Below are 13,521 nucleotides of genomic sequence, written 5' to 3' on the forward strand. Positions count from 1 at the left end.
ATATAGAAATGCAGTTCATTTTTATATTTTGTTCTTATAGCCTAAGACTTTGCTGAACTAAGTTGTTAATTATAGTAGTTTCTCTCCTTCTTCCTCTTCTTCTTTTGGTGGATTTTTAAGGAATTTCTGTATACAGAACTGTGTCACCTGCAAATAAAGATAGTTCTAGTTCTTTTTATCAAATGTGGATACCTTTACTTCCTTTTTCTCGTCTGATTGCCCTGAATAGAACCTGTAGTACGATGTTGATAAAAAATAGAGTGAATCAGAAATGTAAAGTAATGCTCAAAATTCTCCAAGCCAGGCTTCAGCAATACATGAACTGTGAACTTCCAGATGTTCAAGCTGGTTTTAGAAAAGGCAGAGGAACCAGACATCAAATTGCCAACATCCACTGGATCATGAAAAAAAGCAAGAGAGTTCCAGAAAAACATCTATTTCTGCTTTATTGACTATGCCAAAGCCTTTGACTGTGTGGATCACAAGAAACTGTGGAAAATTCTGAAAGAGATGGGAATACCAGACCACCTGACCTGCCTCTTGAGAAACCTATACACAGGTCAGGAAGCAACAGTTAGAACAGGACATGGAACAACAGACTGCTTCCAAATAGGAAAAGGAGTACGTCAAGGTTGTATATTGTCACCCTGCTTATTTAATTTCTATGCAGAGTACATCATGAGAAACGCTGGGCTGGAAGAAACACAAGCTGGAATCAAGATTGCCTGGAGAAATATCAGTAACTTCAGATATGCAGATGACACCACCCTTATTGCCGAAAGTGAAGGGGAACTAAAAAGCCTCTTGATGAAAGTGAAAGAGGAGAGTGAAAAACTTGGCTTAAAGCTCAACATTTAGAAAACAAAGATCATGGCATCCGGTCCCATCACTTCATGGGAAATAGATGGGGAAACAGTGGAAACAGTGGCAGACTTTATTTTTCTGGGCTCCAAAATCACCGAAGATGGTGATTGCAGCCATGAAATTAAAAGACGCTTACTCCTTGGAAGAAAAGTTATGACCAACCTAGATAGCATATTCAAAAACAGAGACATTACTTTGCCAACAAAGTTCTATCTAGTCAAGGCTATGGTTTTTCCAGTGGTCATGTATGGATGTGAGAGTTGTATTATGAAGAAAGCTGAGTGCCGAAGAATTGATGCTTTTGAACTGTGGTGTTGGAGAAGACTCTTGGGAGTCCCTTGGACTGCAAGGAGATCCAACCAGTCCATTCTGAAGGAGATCATCCCTGGGATTTCTTTGGAAGGAATGATGCTAAAACTGAAGCTCCAGTACTTTGGCAACCTCATGCGAAGAGTTGACTCATTGGAAAAGACTTTGATGCTGGGAGGGATTGGGGGCAGGAGGAGAAGGGGACGACAGAGGATGAGATGGCTGGATGGCATCACCAACTCAATGGACATGAGTTTGAGTGAACTCCGGGTGTTGGTGATGGACAGGGAGGCCTGGCGTGCTGTGATTCATGGGGTCGCAAACAGTCAGATATGACTGACAACTGAACTGAACTGAATCTTAAAGTGGAAAATATTCAGTCTTTCACCATTGAGTGTGATGTTGGAGAATTTCCTGTCTATTCCTCGTCTGTTCAAAGGTTTTATTTAGAATACATTTTAGAACTTCCCTGGTGGTCCAGTGGTTGAGACTCTGCACTCCCATTGCAGGGGGCCCAGGTTCAATCCCTGATTGGGGAACTAGTCCTACATGCTACAACTGAGATCCAGTGCAGCCAAATAAATAAGTAAATATTTTTTTAAAAAAAGAATATATCTTGATTTTGTCAAATACATTTTCTGCATCTAGCTAAATTATGTCATTTTGTCCTTTATTGGACAAACTTACTAATATGACTTATTATATTTATTTTATTACATTGATTTTTCAGATGAAAAAAAATCCCACTTTGTCATGGTGTATGGTTCTTTTTAATATGTTGTCGAATTTAATTTACTAATATCTTGTGGAAGATTTTTGCCTCTGTATTTGTAAGGAATAATGATTTATTGTTTTTTCATCTTGTGATGCCTGTCTGGCTTTGGTATTAATGTAATACTGACCTCATAGAATAACTTGGGATGTGTACTTTCCTCTTCTTTTTTTTCTTTTTCCTTGAGTTTGTAAAAGATTGTAAATATTTGATAGAATTCACCAGTGAAACAGTTTGGGCCTAAGTTGTTTTTGTTTGGTTTGGTAGGAAGAGCTTCAATAAGTTATTTAATTTCTTTACTTGTTATAAGTCTCTCCAGATATTCTTCTTCAGTTCAGTTCAGTTGCTCAGTCGTGTCCGACTCTTTGCGACCCCATGAGTCCCAGCACTCCAGGCCTCCCTGTCCATCACCAACTCCCGGAGTTCACTCAGACTCACGTCCATCAAGTCAGTGATGCCATCCAGCCATCTCATCCTCTGTTGCCCCCTTCTCCTCCTGCCCCCAATCCCTCCCAGCATCAGAGTCTTTTCCAATGAGTCAACTCTTTGCATGAGGTAGCCAAAGTACTGGAGTTTCAGCTTTAGCATCATTCCTTCCAAAGAAATCCCAGGGCTGATCTCCTTCAGAATGGACTGGTTGGATCTCCTTGCAGTCCAAGGGACTCTCAAGAGTCTTCTCCAACACCACAGTTCAAAAGCATCAGTTCTTCGGCACTCAGCTTTCTTCACAGTCCAACTCTCACATCCACACATGACCACTGGAAAAACCATAGCCTTGACTAGACAGACCTTTGTTGGCAAAGTAATGTCTCTGCTTCAGTTTTGATAATATGTGCCTTGATAGGAATTTTTCCATTTCATCTACATTTCTAATTGGTTAACATAAAATTGTTTGAGGTTGTAAGTAGTTACCTTGTATGGCAATAAACTTTTGCAGATGCAGTGAAGTTTAGGATTTGTGATGGAGGCCATTATCCTGGATTATCTCATGGGTCCTATGTGTAATCACAAATGTCCTTATAAGAGAGAGATAGAGGGATATTTGGAGACACTCAGAAGAGAAGGCAATGTGATCACACAGGCAGAGGTTGGAGTGATGTGACCACAAACTAAGGAATGCTGGCTTGTTGTCAGAAGCTATAAGGCATAAGACTGGATTTTTCCTTAAAATTTTGGCCCAAGGGGACTGATATTAGACTTCTGGTCTACGCAACTGTGAAAAAACAAATTTTTGTTGTTTTAGGTCACCAAGTTTGTAGCAATTTGTATAGCAGCTACAAGAACTAATATAATGCTATTTCTTTATAATCCTTTTAATTTTGTAAGATCAGTGGTATACCCCATTCTTTTTTGGTTTTGGTAATTTGTAACCTCTATCTTTTATCTTCATCAGTATAGCTAAAAATTGGGCAGTTTTGGTGATCTTTTCAAGAACCTACCTTTAGTTTCATTGATTTTCTGTTTTTTTTTTTTTAATCTTAATAATTTCTATTCTAACCTTTATTTTCTTCCTCTTCCTTGCTTTGAGTTGAGATTGCTCTTATTTTTCTAAGTATGTTTAATGCTGATTTTTAGCTGAGCACTGCTTTAGGGGACTTCATGAATTTTGTGTTGTGTTTCATTTTTGTTCAGCTCATAATACATCTGACTTCTGTTGTTTTTCTTCTTTGGCCCAGAGCTTATTTACAAATGTTTTTAATTTCCAGGATTTGTGTATTTCCCACATTTCCTTGTGTTCTTATAATTTATTCTGTTGAAGTAGGAGAACATTCTTTGTTTGATTTCAATTTTGCCAAATTTTATTGAATCTGGTTTTATGGGCTAGCATATGGTACATCTTACAGAATGTCCTATGTGCAGATAAAGATATGTATTTTGGGGGGTTTTGTTCAATATTTTGTTTGTGAGATTCATTCATGCTGTGTGTACATGTAGTTACTCATTTTCCTTGCTTTGTAATATTCCATTGTATGAACATAACACATTATATTTATCTATTCCATTGTTAATGAATATTTGGGTTGTTTCTATTTTTTGGCTATGGTGAATAATACAGCTGTAACTGTTCTTGTATATGTCTTTTGATACACATTTTTTTACATTCTGTTGGGGATATATCTAAGAATGGAATTTCTGGGTCATTATTATGTATATATTCAACCAAATACCAAATGTTTTTCAAAGAGAATATACCAATTTATATTCCCACTGGCAGTGTGTTAGAGTTCTAAATAATCTCCATCCTTCCATTTCATAGTGCCCATCTTTTAATGGTTGGACATCTCAGGGAAGTGTAGTGGTATCTCTTTGTGGTGTTAGCTTTCATTTCCCTGATGACTAATGAGGGTGAGTTCCCTTCCAAATGATTATGAGTGATCTTATAAACTATTTTGTGAAGTGCTTGTTCGCCATTTTTCTGTTGGATTGTCTAACTTTTTCTTACTAGTTTGTATACTTTTGTGTATCCATTCTAGTTATAGGCCCTTTGTCAGTTATACTAAACATATTGCAAAAATCTTCCAGTGTCTTATCTTTTCACTTTCCTCTGTGTGTGTATGTGTGTTCTCAGTGGTGTCTGACTCTTTGTAACCCCATGGACTGCAGCTCGCCAGGCACCTCTGTCCATGGAATTTTGCTGGCAGTAATACTGGAGTGGGTTGCCATTTCCTCCTCCAGGGATTGGAACCCGTGCTTCCTGCATTTCCTACATTGACAGGTGGATTCTTTACCACTGCGCCACCTGGGGAGCCCCTTCACCTTCCTAATGGTGTCATTTAATAAAAGTTATTAAGTTTAATGTAGTTTAATATTCCAAACTTTTTTTGTGGTTATTGCTCTGTGTTCTGTTTTAGAAATCTACCTATATCATCTTCTAATTGTTTATATCATGAAAACGTCATGAAAATCTTCTTCTGTATTATCTTTTAATCGTTTTTCCTTTCACATTGAGATCTTCAAATCACTGTACCTGATTCTGTGTGTGTATGTATGATATGAGTCAGGTTTTCTATTCTTTTTTCTCTCTTTTTTTTCCTTTTGTTCTTCATTCTTTTCTCTTCTTTCCTTTCTCTCTCTTTTTCTGCTTTTTCTTCTTTCTCTCTCTTTCTTCTGTGTGGCAATTTCTACTTACTCATTTGAGACTGTTTTTTTTTCCCACTATTCTTTAGTTCTGTCTTTGTCACAAGTGAAGTTTGCATAAATGTTTGTTTCCAGACTCTCTAATGAGTTTATTTGGTGCATTTATCTATTGTTATGCTAATACTAATTCCATTCTCCAAGGGCTTTCCTTGTGGCTCAGCTGGTGACCAATACGCCTGCAATGCCAGAGACCTGGGTTTGATCCCTGGGTTGGGAAGATCCCCTGGAGAAGGGAAAGGCTACCCCCACTCCAGTATTCTGGCCTGGAGAATTCCATGGACTGTATAGTTCATGGGGTCGCAAAGAGTTGGACACAACTGAGGAAATTTCACTTCACTTCACTTTATGCTAATGCCGTTAGACATTAATAAATAATGTCTTTATTTCTTTAATTTTTAAGTATGTCATCCTGTTTTTCTTCAAAATTGTCTCAGAAAAGCTCATCAGTTTCCACAGGAAGACATGTTGGAACTTTGATTTTGATTGCCTAAAACTATAGCTCAATTTGAGGAAATGAATTACATATATCTATATAGATATATATACTATAAAATAATATATGTAGATATGTATATTTATTTTTATATATGCATGTATAAAGTATATATAACATACTTATGTATAATATATTTATATTACATAATATAAACATATATAAATATATATAATACAACTTCTTTATGCTTTTACACTTATTTAGTCTACGCTCCTCTTCCCCTAGTCTTTAATTTTTTACTTCTTCAGACCCGCTTGAAACATTGTCACCTCCTGTGTTTATGCAGTGGCTTATAGGCATCCTGAATGGGGCTTGGTACTGGATTCATAACCCTTGCTTCTCTTTAGCTCCAGAGTTGTGACCGTTAGTACTTCCAGAAAAGGGGACAAGCAAATAGGGAACTAAGTATTACCTTCATCCAAGGCATTCTGGTGATGAGTCACAGTTGAAAACTATTATGGAATTCTTACCTCCATATCATATTGAAGGCAATGGGCATATCAGATGGAGCAGTTGTTCATTCTGAGCAGACTGTGCCAAGGTGGGCATACATGTGGGAACTGGCAGCTTCAAACCTCCAGAAAGATAGATTTGGAAAGAGAGACCTAGGCATCTAAATGTGACTTCTTAGCAGTATTCTCCAAATTTCTTTGACTGCACAATATTATCAATAAAAATATGTGAACATCTTTAACCAATATTTTGAATATTTATTTATACTTTATAAAATGTAATGCAATTTACTTTATAGATTCTACAATGTACAAAAATTAAAAATTATAAATAAGCAGTATTTCTAAAACTGATTTTTAATTCATTTTGTTAGTAGTACAGAACTCAATAAGTATCACTATTTTTGAAAAACATGATTTAATACTTAGTGATGTAGTGGTTTGAAGGTCTGGTTTGAGGCAAATTTATTTCAGTATTTGGTTTCTAATGCTGTTATATTTAGAAAAGATACCTTTAAATATTCTAAATTCCAATTGGAAGCAATGGTTTTTTCTTGAGCCTGTTAAATCACAGTACTCATTTTTCATTTCTGGCATGTTATTCAATTTGTTAGCTCACATGTTTTGCATAAAATGTTACTTCTCTGATTAATTAGTTCTGGTAAACTCTGGGGAGGGCTTTCATTTTTTTTACATTTAAAAGGAAAAATGGTCTCAAGCTGCTGGTGGGCTTCCCTGGTAGCTCAGCTGGTAAAGATCTGGAGACTCCTCATGAACAGAGGAGTCCATGGGGTCGCAAAGAGTCAGACACAACTGAGTGACTAAGCACAGCACACAGCACGCAGCACACAGCACACAACCTGCTGAAACTCATTTGTGAATTTTTTAAACAAAAGTGTTTCTAAATTTTTAAAATGTGATACTGTAAGCTTCTAGGGTGCTCATAACACATTTGCATACACATAAAGTAACATTAGAAGGAAATATTTCCAGTAGTTTTTAAAATGTTCTCATCTTAACATGAGTTTATTTCAAAAAGATAGTTATTTTCATACTCATTAAAATGTCACCACCTTACTCTGAAAGGACAGATTAAGAAGTATATATTTTAAAATATTCGCTAGTTTGTGTACTACTGACAGCCATCGAAGAAAAGTTTAGAAGTTGAAACATTTCTTTTTGTAAAACCAAAGTGTATGATGCATCTTTATGTTTACCAACTTTTTAAAAGGGCTTTGTCATGAAATTTCTTGTGATCAATGTTTATCTATTTGCAAAGTAAACTAAATATTCTACTACTCAAGGTAATGTAGTTGATTGACCTACTTAACTAGCAAACGCAATACCCAAACTGTTTTAAAGAATTCCATGTACCTGTAGCTTGTACAATGAATGACAGTATCTGACCAATTGAATAAATTATTGTTTTTCCATGTATAAGATATATGCAGAGAATGAGTAAAGATAAACTCCCTCTTCTCAGCATTTGTTTTTCTTATAGTGAAACTGTCATTGTTTTTTTACTTGTCTTCAACACTGGCCTGAACTTCTCAAGGGCAGGAACATTACAAGCTGAAATCAGCACAATGCCAGGCATATAATCCTGCCAGTACACTAGTGAATGCTAATTGATGTAAGAATAGTGAGGTTGCCATTAGCGCTAGGAGGGGGAGAATGCTAGGAGAAGGTAAACCTGTAGGCTGGTGGGTTTTCAAAGAAAACTGTGGAATGAGGGAGAATGGTCCAGAAAGGCCATTGGAAACAAAGTGCAGAGCAATGTAAGTGAATGTAGGGGCTTTTAAATAGAAGTGCCAGGAGGGACTTCTGTTCAAGGTGGGGCTAAAGGCAGCAGAGATAAAAGGCAAGTGGAATTAATTGGAATTAAAATTCTCTGCAGGTTCAGGAGAAATTCTATGTGGTGTCAGAGGCTTTATGAGACTAGTCTTTAGAAGTTTTGTTCAAGGTTCTAAATAGAATTTTGGCAAAGAGTTGTTTTGCTCATGCTGCTGCCATTGAAGAGAGCTCTGCTCATATGAGGAAGGAAAAGTAAAAAAGATAAAATGAGGGATTGTTAAGTAAAATGCCAAATTGTTAAGGCTAAATTGAGTATTAGTATTCTAAAGAAGTTTTTCCTAATTATTTTGTAGTTATTAAGATGCACTTTCAAAGTAGACTTCCATAAGAAGATCATTAAAACAAAAAATATGGTGTTCCATATTAAGTACACATAGACTGTACACAGATTGATATTTTTGTAACAATACAGTAATTGTCATTCAGTTAGCTTAACCTATGAATTAATCATATATAAAAAGCACATTAAATCAGTCAGATGCAACAATAACAAAATGATCCAAGATAAATATTAAAAAAAATGTTTTCAGTACACCTCAAGTATTTGTTCTGTCCTTTAAAACAAAAATTTCAACATGACTAAGGATTTATGCATATTATTAGAATTAAACAAGTGATTCTTAAAAGACGCATAACAACAAATCTTTTGGGAAATTTTTCCTTATAGATAAGACGATGTTGATTCAAGTTCAGCAATGGTTGAGAATAAATATAATTCTTTTTTCAGGTTAGACTTTTAATAGACCATTTGTTCACTATTCCCCTCACCTTTCCTCTCTTTCCCCTTCCCATCCCTTGCTCTTTACTTTAAAAATCTACATTAAAATGTCTTGTAATTTTTAAATGCTAACCATTATGTGTAGTGACTAGAGCTTTTAAAAACAAAATTAAAAATCAACCCACAGATATCAATTGATTGAGTTATTCTGGATGAAATCACACAACCAAAAACCAAAAGCCATCTATTTATTAGTCCTTTCCAGGGTACCTACTATTCCAAAGGATGTAATTGCAGTCCCTGCAGTGGCTGATAACTGAAGGAATATTGAAATAATTTGCACCAGGATTACTGTTTGTGAGATACAGGATCTAGTCCACATTAGATTGAGATGATCATTTTTTGTTATCAAGGAGAACTCACTGTTCATGCTGTTATGTACTTCTCTCCTATCTCACAACACATTTTGTTTCTCTGCTAACTTAATAATAAACTTGGGGTAGAGATGAGTTTTCAAGTCATAAAATATATAATACTAAAATATATAGTATCTGATACTAGACACTCATAAAATACTTGTTGAATTGAAGTGATATTTTATCTAATTATATTCTTCTTTGCCTTCTAAAGTCTCAACTTATTTACATTGTAGATGCTGAGAAAAACTCTTAAAGGGTCTGAAAATAAAGAGCCAGAAGTAACACATGAGGCACCAACTTTGGTGCCATTTGGGGATGTGGTATGTATGACTAAGTCTCAATAAACCCATATAAATTATTTATTTCATATGAAGACAATTTAATGTTTATTACATGGTATCAAAAAGCATGAATAGAAAATGGCTGTCTCTGATAACCATATTCATGAATTTTTCATTTTTATGTGTCAGATAAGCATTCTAATAATCACTAAAATTATAGAAAACATTCTGATTGGCAGAAAAACTGTTATCTGTACTAGGGATTCCCAAGATGTTATGTTTTATCAGTCCTCACCTAATGTAAAATGAAAATGATTCAGAGAGTGACAGCTGTATTGAAGTTAATAAATGAACCATTTTGGCTTTGTATTCTTATTTATTTTAGGTTTACTTTGAACAAATCTTGCCTATTTTTCTTCTGTATTTCTGCTTTATATCTGTGACTAGATATTGCTAATAAAAAATTTCTAATGAAAAAAATTAAATTGAAACTTTAAAAAATATAGTTTGGTGACAGTAAAATGAAAGAAAAATTAACTTTAAAAAAGACATTCTCTGTGTTTTTATTTTGATTGTTATAGGTCGGCTGCCTGGCCATTCATGTAAGAAACTGCAAACATTTTACGCCTAAGAGTATCCTTTTGATTTAACAATCATACTATGATCATATGTCACTGTTTCAGTTATATACTGCTGCCTTACAAAACACTCAAAGACTCAGTAGCTTGAAACATTTACCATTTCGCTACCAATCATTATCTGTGCGTTCACTAAGTAATTCTTCTGCTTCACATTTTCACAGCTGGGGCTGTAGTTCAAAAGGGCTGGTATGTCCAAAAGAACTCATTTAAGTGTCTGGTGCCTTAATGAGAATGCCTGAAAGACTGGACTTAGCTGAGAGGCTGAACCTTTCTTCCCATGTAGTCCCAGGGTCATGTCTTTCATCATTAATTTTTATTTTAAAATATTAAAATTCTATCTTGATTACTGAAGTTTCTGGTGTCCACTTAACTTTGTACCCTGGGTGGTGCCTCTCTCACCTTGTCCTTGTCTCAGCCATGGTCGTGTCCATTGCATGTTAAAATTGTCACAGGACTAGGCCAGATTCAAGAGCAGAGGAGAATATTAAGTTCACTTTTTGAGGTGAGGAGTGACAAAAGATTTTTAACTATCTGTAATGCACCTCAATCATCGTGTAAGTTTAAGAAAAAATATTTATCTTCTTGGATGATAGTACTAATTTATTTCTGTGTCTCTTAAACATTGTTTAAAGAATTTATTTTTCTCGGTGACTTTAAGTAAGTTGAATGCTTATCATTTGATTTATTGTGGCATAAAACCAGCCTCATTATGAAGGCTTGATGGTTCTTTTTTATGTAAAGTGAATTATTGAAGAGAATTCTATATAAGCAGAGTTTTAAAGATAAAACATAAAAACAAAATTGTTTTAATTCATGGAGTGCTATGAAAGATAAAAATACTGACCAATATAGTATATGTGAAGTAGATAGTGAAGTGAATTACAAGATAGAGTGCTGCTTTAAATTTTGTTGTCCTAAAATTAAGAATAGATTATTCTGAATTATTTTATTTTTTGAATTTCCGCATAATTGTTAGAAAAAGTTTTCAAGTATGTGTTTGGTTACCTTAAAAATAATATATAGGAACATTTTCAAAGTAATTATAATGAAAATGTGAGGATAAAAATATGAGAAGTAATCTAATGAAGAATCAACCATCTTTTCCTGATTGTGCCTACCACCAATGGGGAAAAATACTATTTTAAAATGCTCTCCTTATTGTTTAATATGCTCTATAACTTCTTTCTTTATTTGATTGAGTCTTAGGTTTTGGCCTGAATTGTTTAATTGGTTAATTTTAACAATGTGTTACTGTCAATTACAACAAAATTTGCTTCCTAAATATGTGTTTTCAGTCATTTCCCAGCATTACAGTAATTTGTTCATTCGCATCTCTATTAACAATGTGGTGAAATGTACAAAAACTTGTAGCTTGCTATCCCAAAACACTGAAAAGGACTTTATGATTACATTTGATGAAGTGAAGTATTTTTCTGTACAGGTAACGTTAAATTTCTCTTCTAGAAAAAGTAATGTATTTTTTATAATTTGAAATATTCTACACTAATATGTTTTTTCCTCAGAGGATAGGAAAAATACAAAAGCAGTGTTCTTTTATTTGATATTTTACAGTATTTATTTCTATATTATGGGCTATATTGATGTTTTTGCAGCTTGCTGTAAAATGTATAATTGTGGTGTTCTCTGAGAGCTTGTTGTTGGTGATTCTCAGTGTTCATCACATATGTGTGCATTCTTCTCTATCTCACTCTTTCCCTCCCATCTGCCCTCTTCCACCTGTCTTAGTCAGGGTGGGCTTTAATGGCAAATTACCACAGACTGGGTGGCTTAAAAAACAGACCTTTATTTCTTGCTTTTCTGGAAGGTAGCAAGTTCCTTCAGTTCAGTTCAGTAGCTTAGTCGTGTCCGACTCTTTGAGACCCCATGAATTGCAGCATGCCAGGCCTCTCTGTCCATCACCAACTCCCGGAGTTCACCCAAACTCATGTCCATCGAGTCGGTGATGCCATCCAGCCATCTCATCCCCTGTCGTCCCCTTCTCCTCCTGCCCCCAATCCCTCCCAGCATCAGGGTCTTTTTCAATGAGTCAACTCTTCGCATGAGGTGGCCAAAGTACTGGAGTGTCAGCTTTAGCATCAGTCCCTCCAGTGAACACCCAGGACTGATCTCCTTTAGAATGGACTGGTTGGATCTCCTTGCAGTCCAAGGGACTCCCAAGAGTCTTCTCCAACACCACAGTTCAAAAGCATCAATTCTTCAGCACTCAGCTTTCTTCACAGTACAACTCTCACATCCATACATGACCACTGGAAAAACCATAGCCTTGACTAGACGGACCTTTGTTGGCAAAGTAATGTCTCTGCTTTCCAATATGCTATCTAGGTTGGTCATAACTTTTCTTCCAAGGAGTAAGCGTCTTTTAATTTCATGGCTGCAGTCACCATCTGCAGTGATTTTGGAGCCCAGAAAAATAAAGTCTGGCACTGTTTCCACTGTTTCCCCATCTATTTCCCATGAAGTGATGGGACCAGATGCCATGATCTTCGTTTTCTGAATATTGAGCTTTAAGCCAACTTTTTCAATCTCCTCTTCACTTTCATCAAGAGGCCTTTTAGTTCCTTTTCATTTTCTGCCATAAGGGTGGTGTCATCTGCATATCTGAGGTTATTGATATTTCTCCCAGCAATATTGATTCCAGCTTGTGCTTCCTCCAGCCCAGAGTTTCTCATGATGTACTCTGCATAGAAGTTAAATAAGCAGGGTGACAATATACAGCCTTGACGTACTCCTTTTCCTATTTGGAACCAGTCTGTTGTTCCATGTCCTGTTCTAACTGTTGCTTCCTGACCTGTGTATAGGTTTCTCAAGAGGCAGGTCAGGTGGTCTAGTATTCCTTTCTCTTTCAGAATTTTCCACAGTTTCTTATGATCCACACAGTCAAAGGCTTTGGCATAGTCAATAAAGCAGAAATCGATGTTTCTCTGGAACTCTCTTGCTTTTTCCATCATCCAGTGGATGTTGGCAATTTGATGTCTGGTTCCTCTGCCTTTTCTAAAACCAGCTTGAATATCTGGAAGTTCATGGTTCACATATTGCTGAAGCCTGGCTTGGAGAATTTTGAGCATTACTTTACTAGCGTGTGAGATGAGTGCAATTGTGTGGTAGTTTGAGCATTCTTTGGCATTGCCTTTCTTTGGAATTGGAATGGAAACTGACCTTTTCCAGTCCTGTGGCCACTGCTGAGTTTTCCAATTTTGCTGGCATATTGAGTGCAGCAGTTTCACAACATCATCTTTTAGGATTTGAAATAATTCAACTGGGATTCTACCACCTCCACTAGCTTTGTTCATAGTGATGCTTTCTAAGGCCCACTTGACTTCACATTCCAGGAGGTCTGGCTCCTTAGAAGGACACTATCAGAATTCACAAGGCTCTGATTCTCATGACCTAGTTACCTCCCGGACATCCCATGAACAAATACCATTGCATTGGAGATTTAGGCTACAACATGACTTTTGAGAGGACCCAAATGTTCAGGCCATAAGCACACCTTTTTTTTAAATCTCCTTTTTCTTTACCTGTCTGCTTTCTTCTTATGTAGACTCTCTCTCATTCC

The 13,521-nt window shown here is 36.0% G+C and overlaps 1 protein-coding gene across 1 annotated transcript in view; it reads left to right on the plus strand.

Moving 5' to 3' along the window:
- Positions 1-13,521, plus strand: part of ALS2CR11 (amyotrophic lateral sclerosis 2 chromosome region candidate 11) — a 136,688-nt gene that overhangs the window by 13,996 nt on the left and 109,171 nt on the right. Inside the window, exons 2-4 of the mRNA XM_018038504.1 lie at positions 9,256-9,342; positions 9,885-9,936; positions 11,240-11,385. Coding sequence (XP_017893993.1) covers positions 9,256-9,342; positions 9,885-9,936; positions 11,240-11,385 — 285 coding nt within the window. The remainder of the gene's footprint in view (positions 1-9,255; positions 9,343-9,884; positions 9,937-11,239; positions 11,386-13,521) is intronic.

Source organism: Capra hircus, chromosome 2 (assembly GCF_001704415.2).
Source record: "Capra hircus breed San Clemente chromosome 2, ASM170441v1, whole genome shotgun sequence".
Classification (NCBI taxonomy): domain Eukaryota; kingdom Metazoa; phylum Chordata; class Mammalia; order Artiodactyla; family Bovidae; genus Capra; species Capra hircus.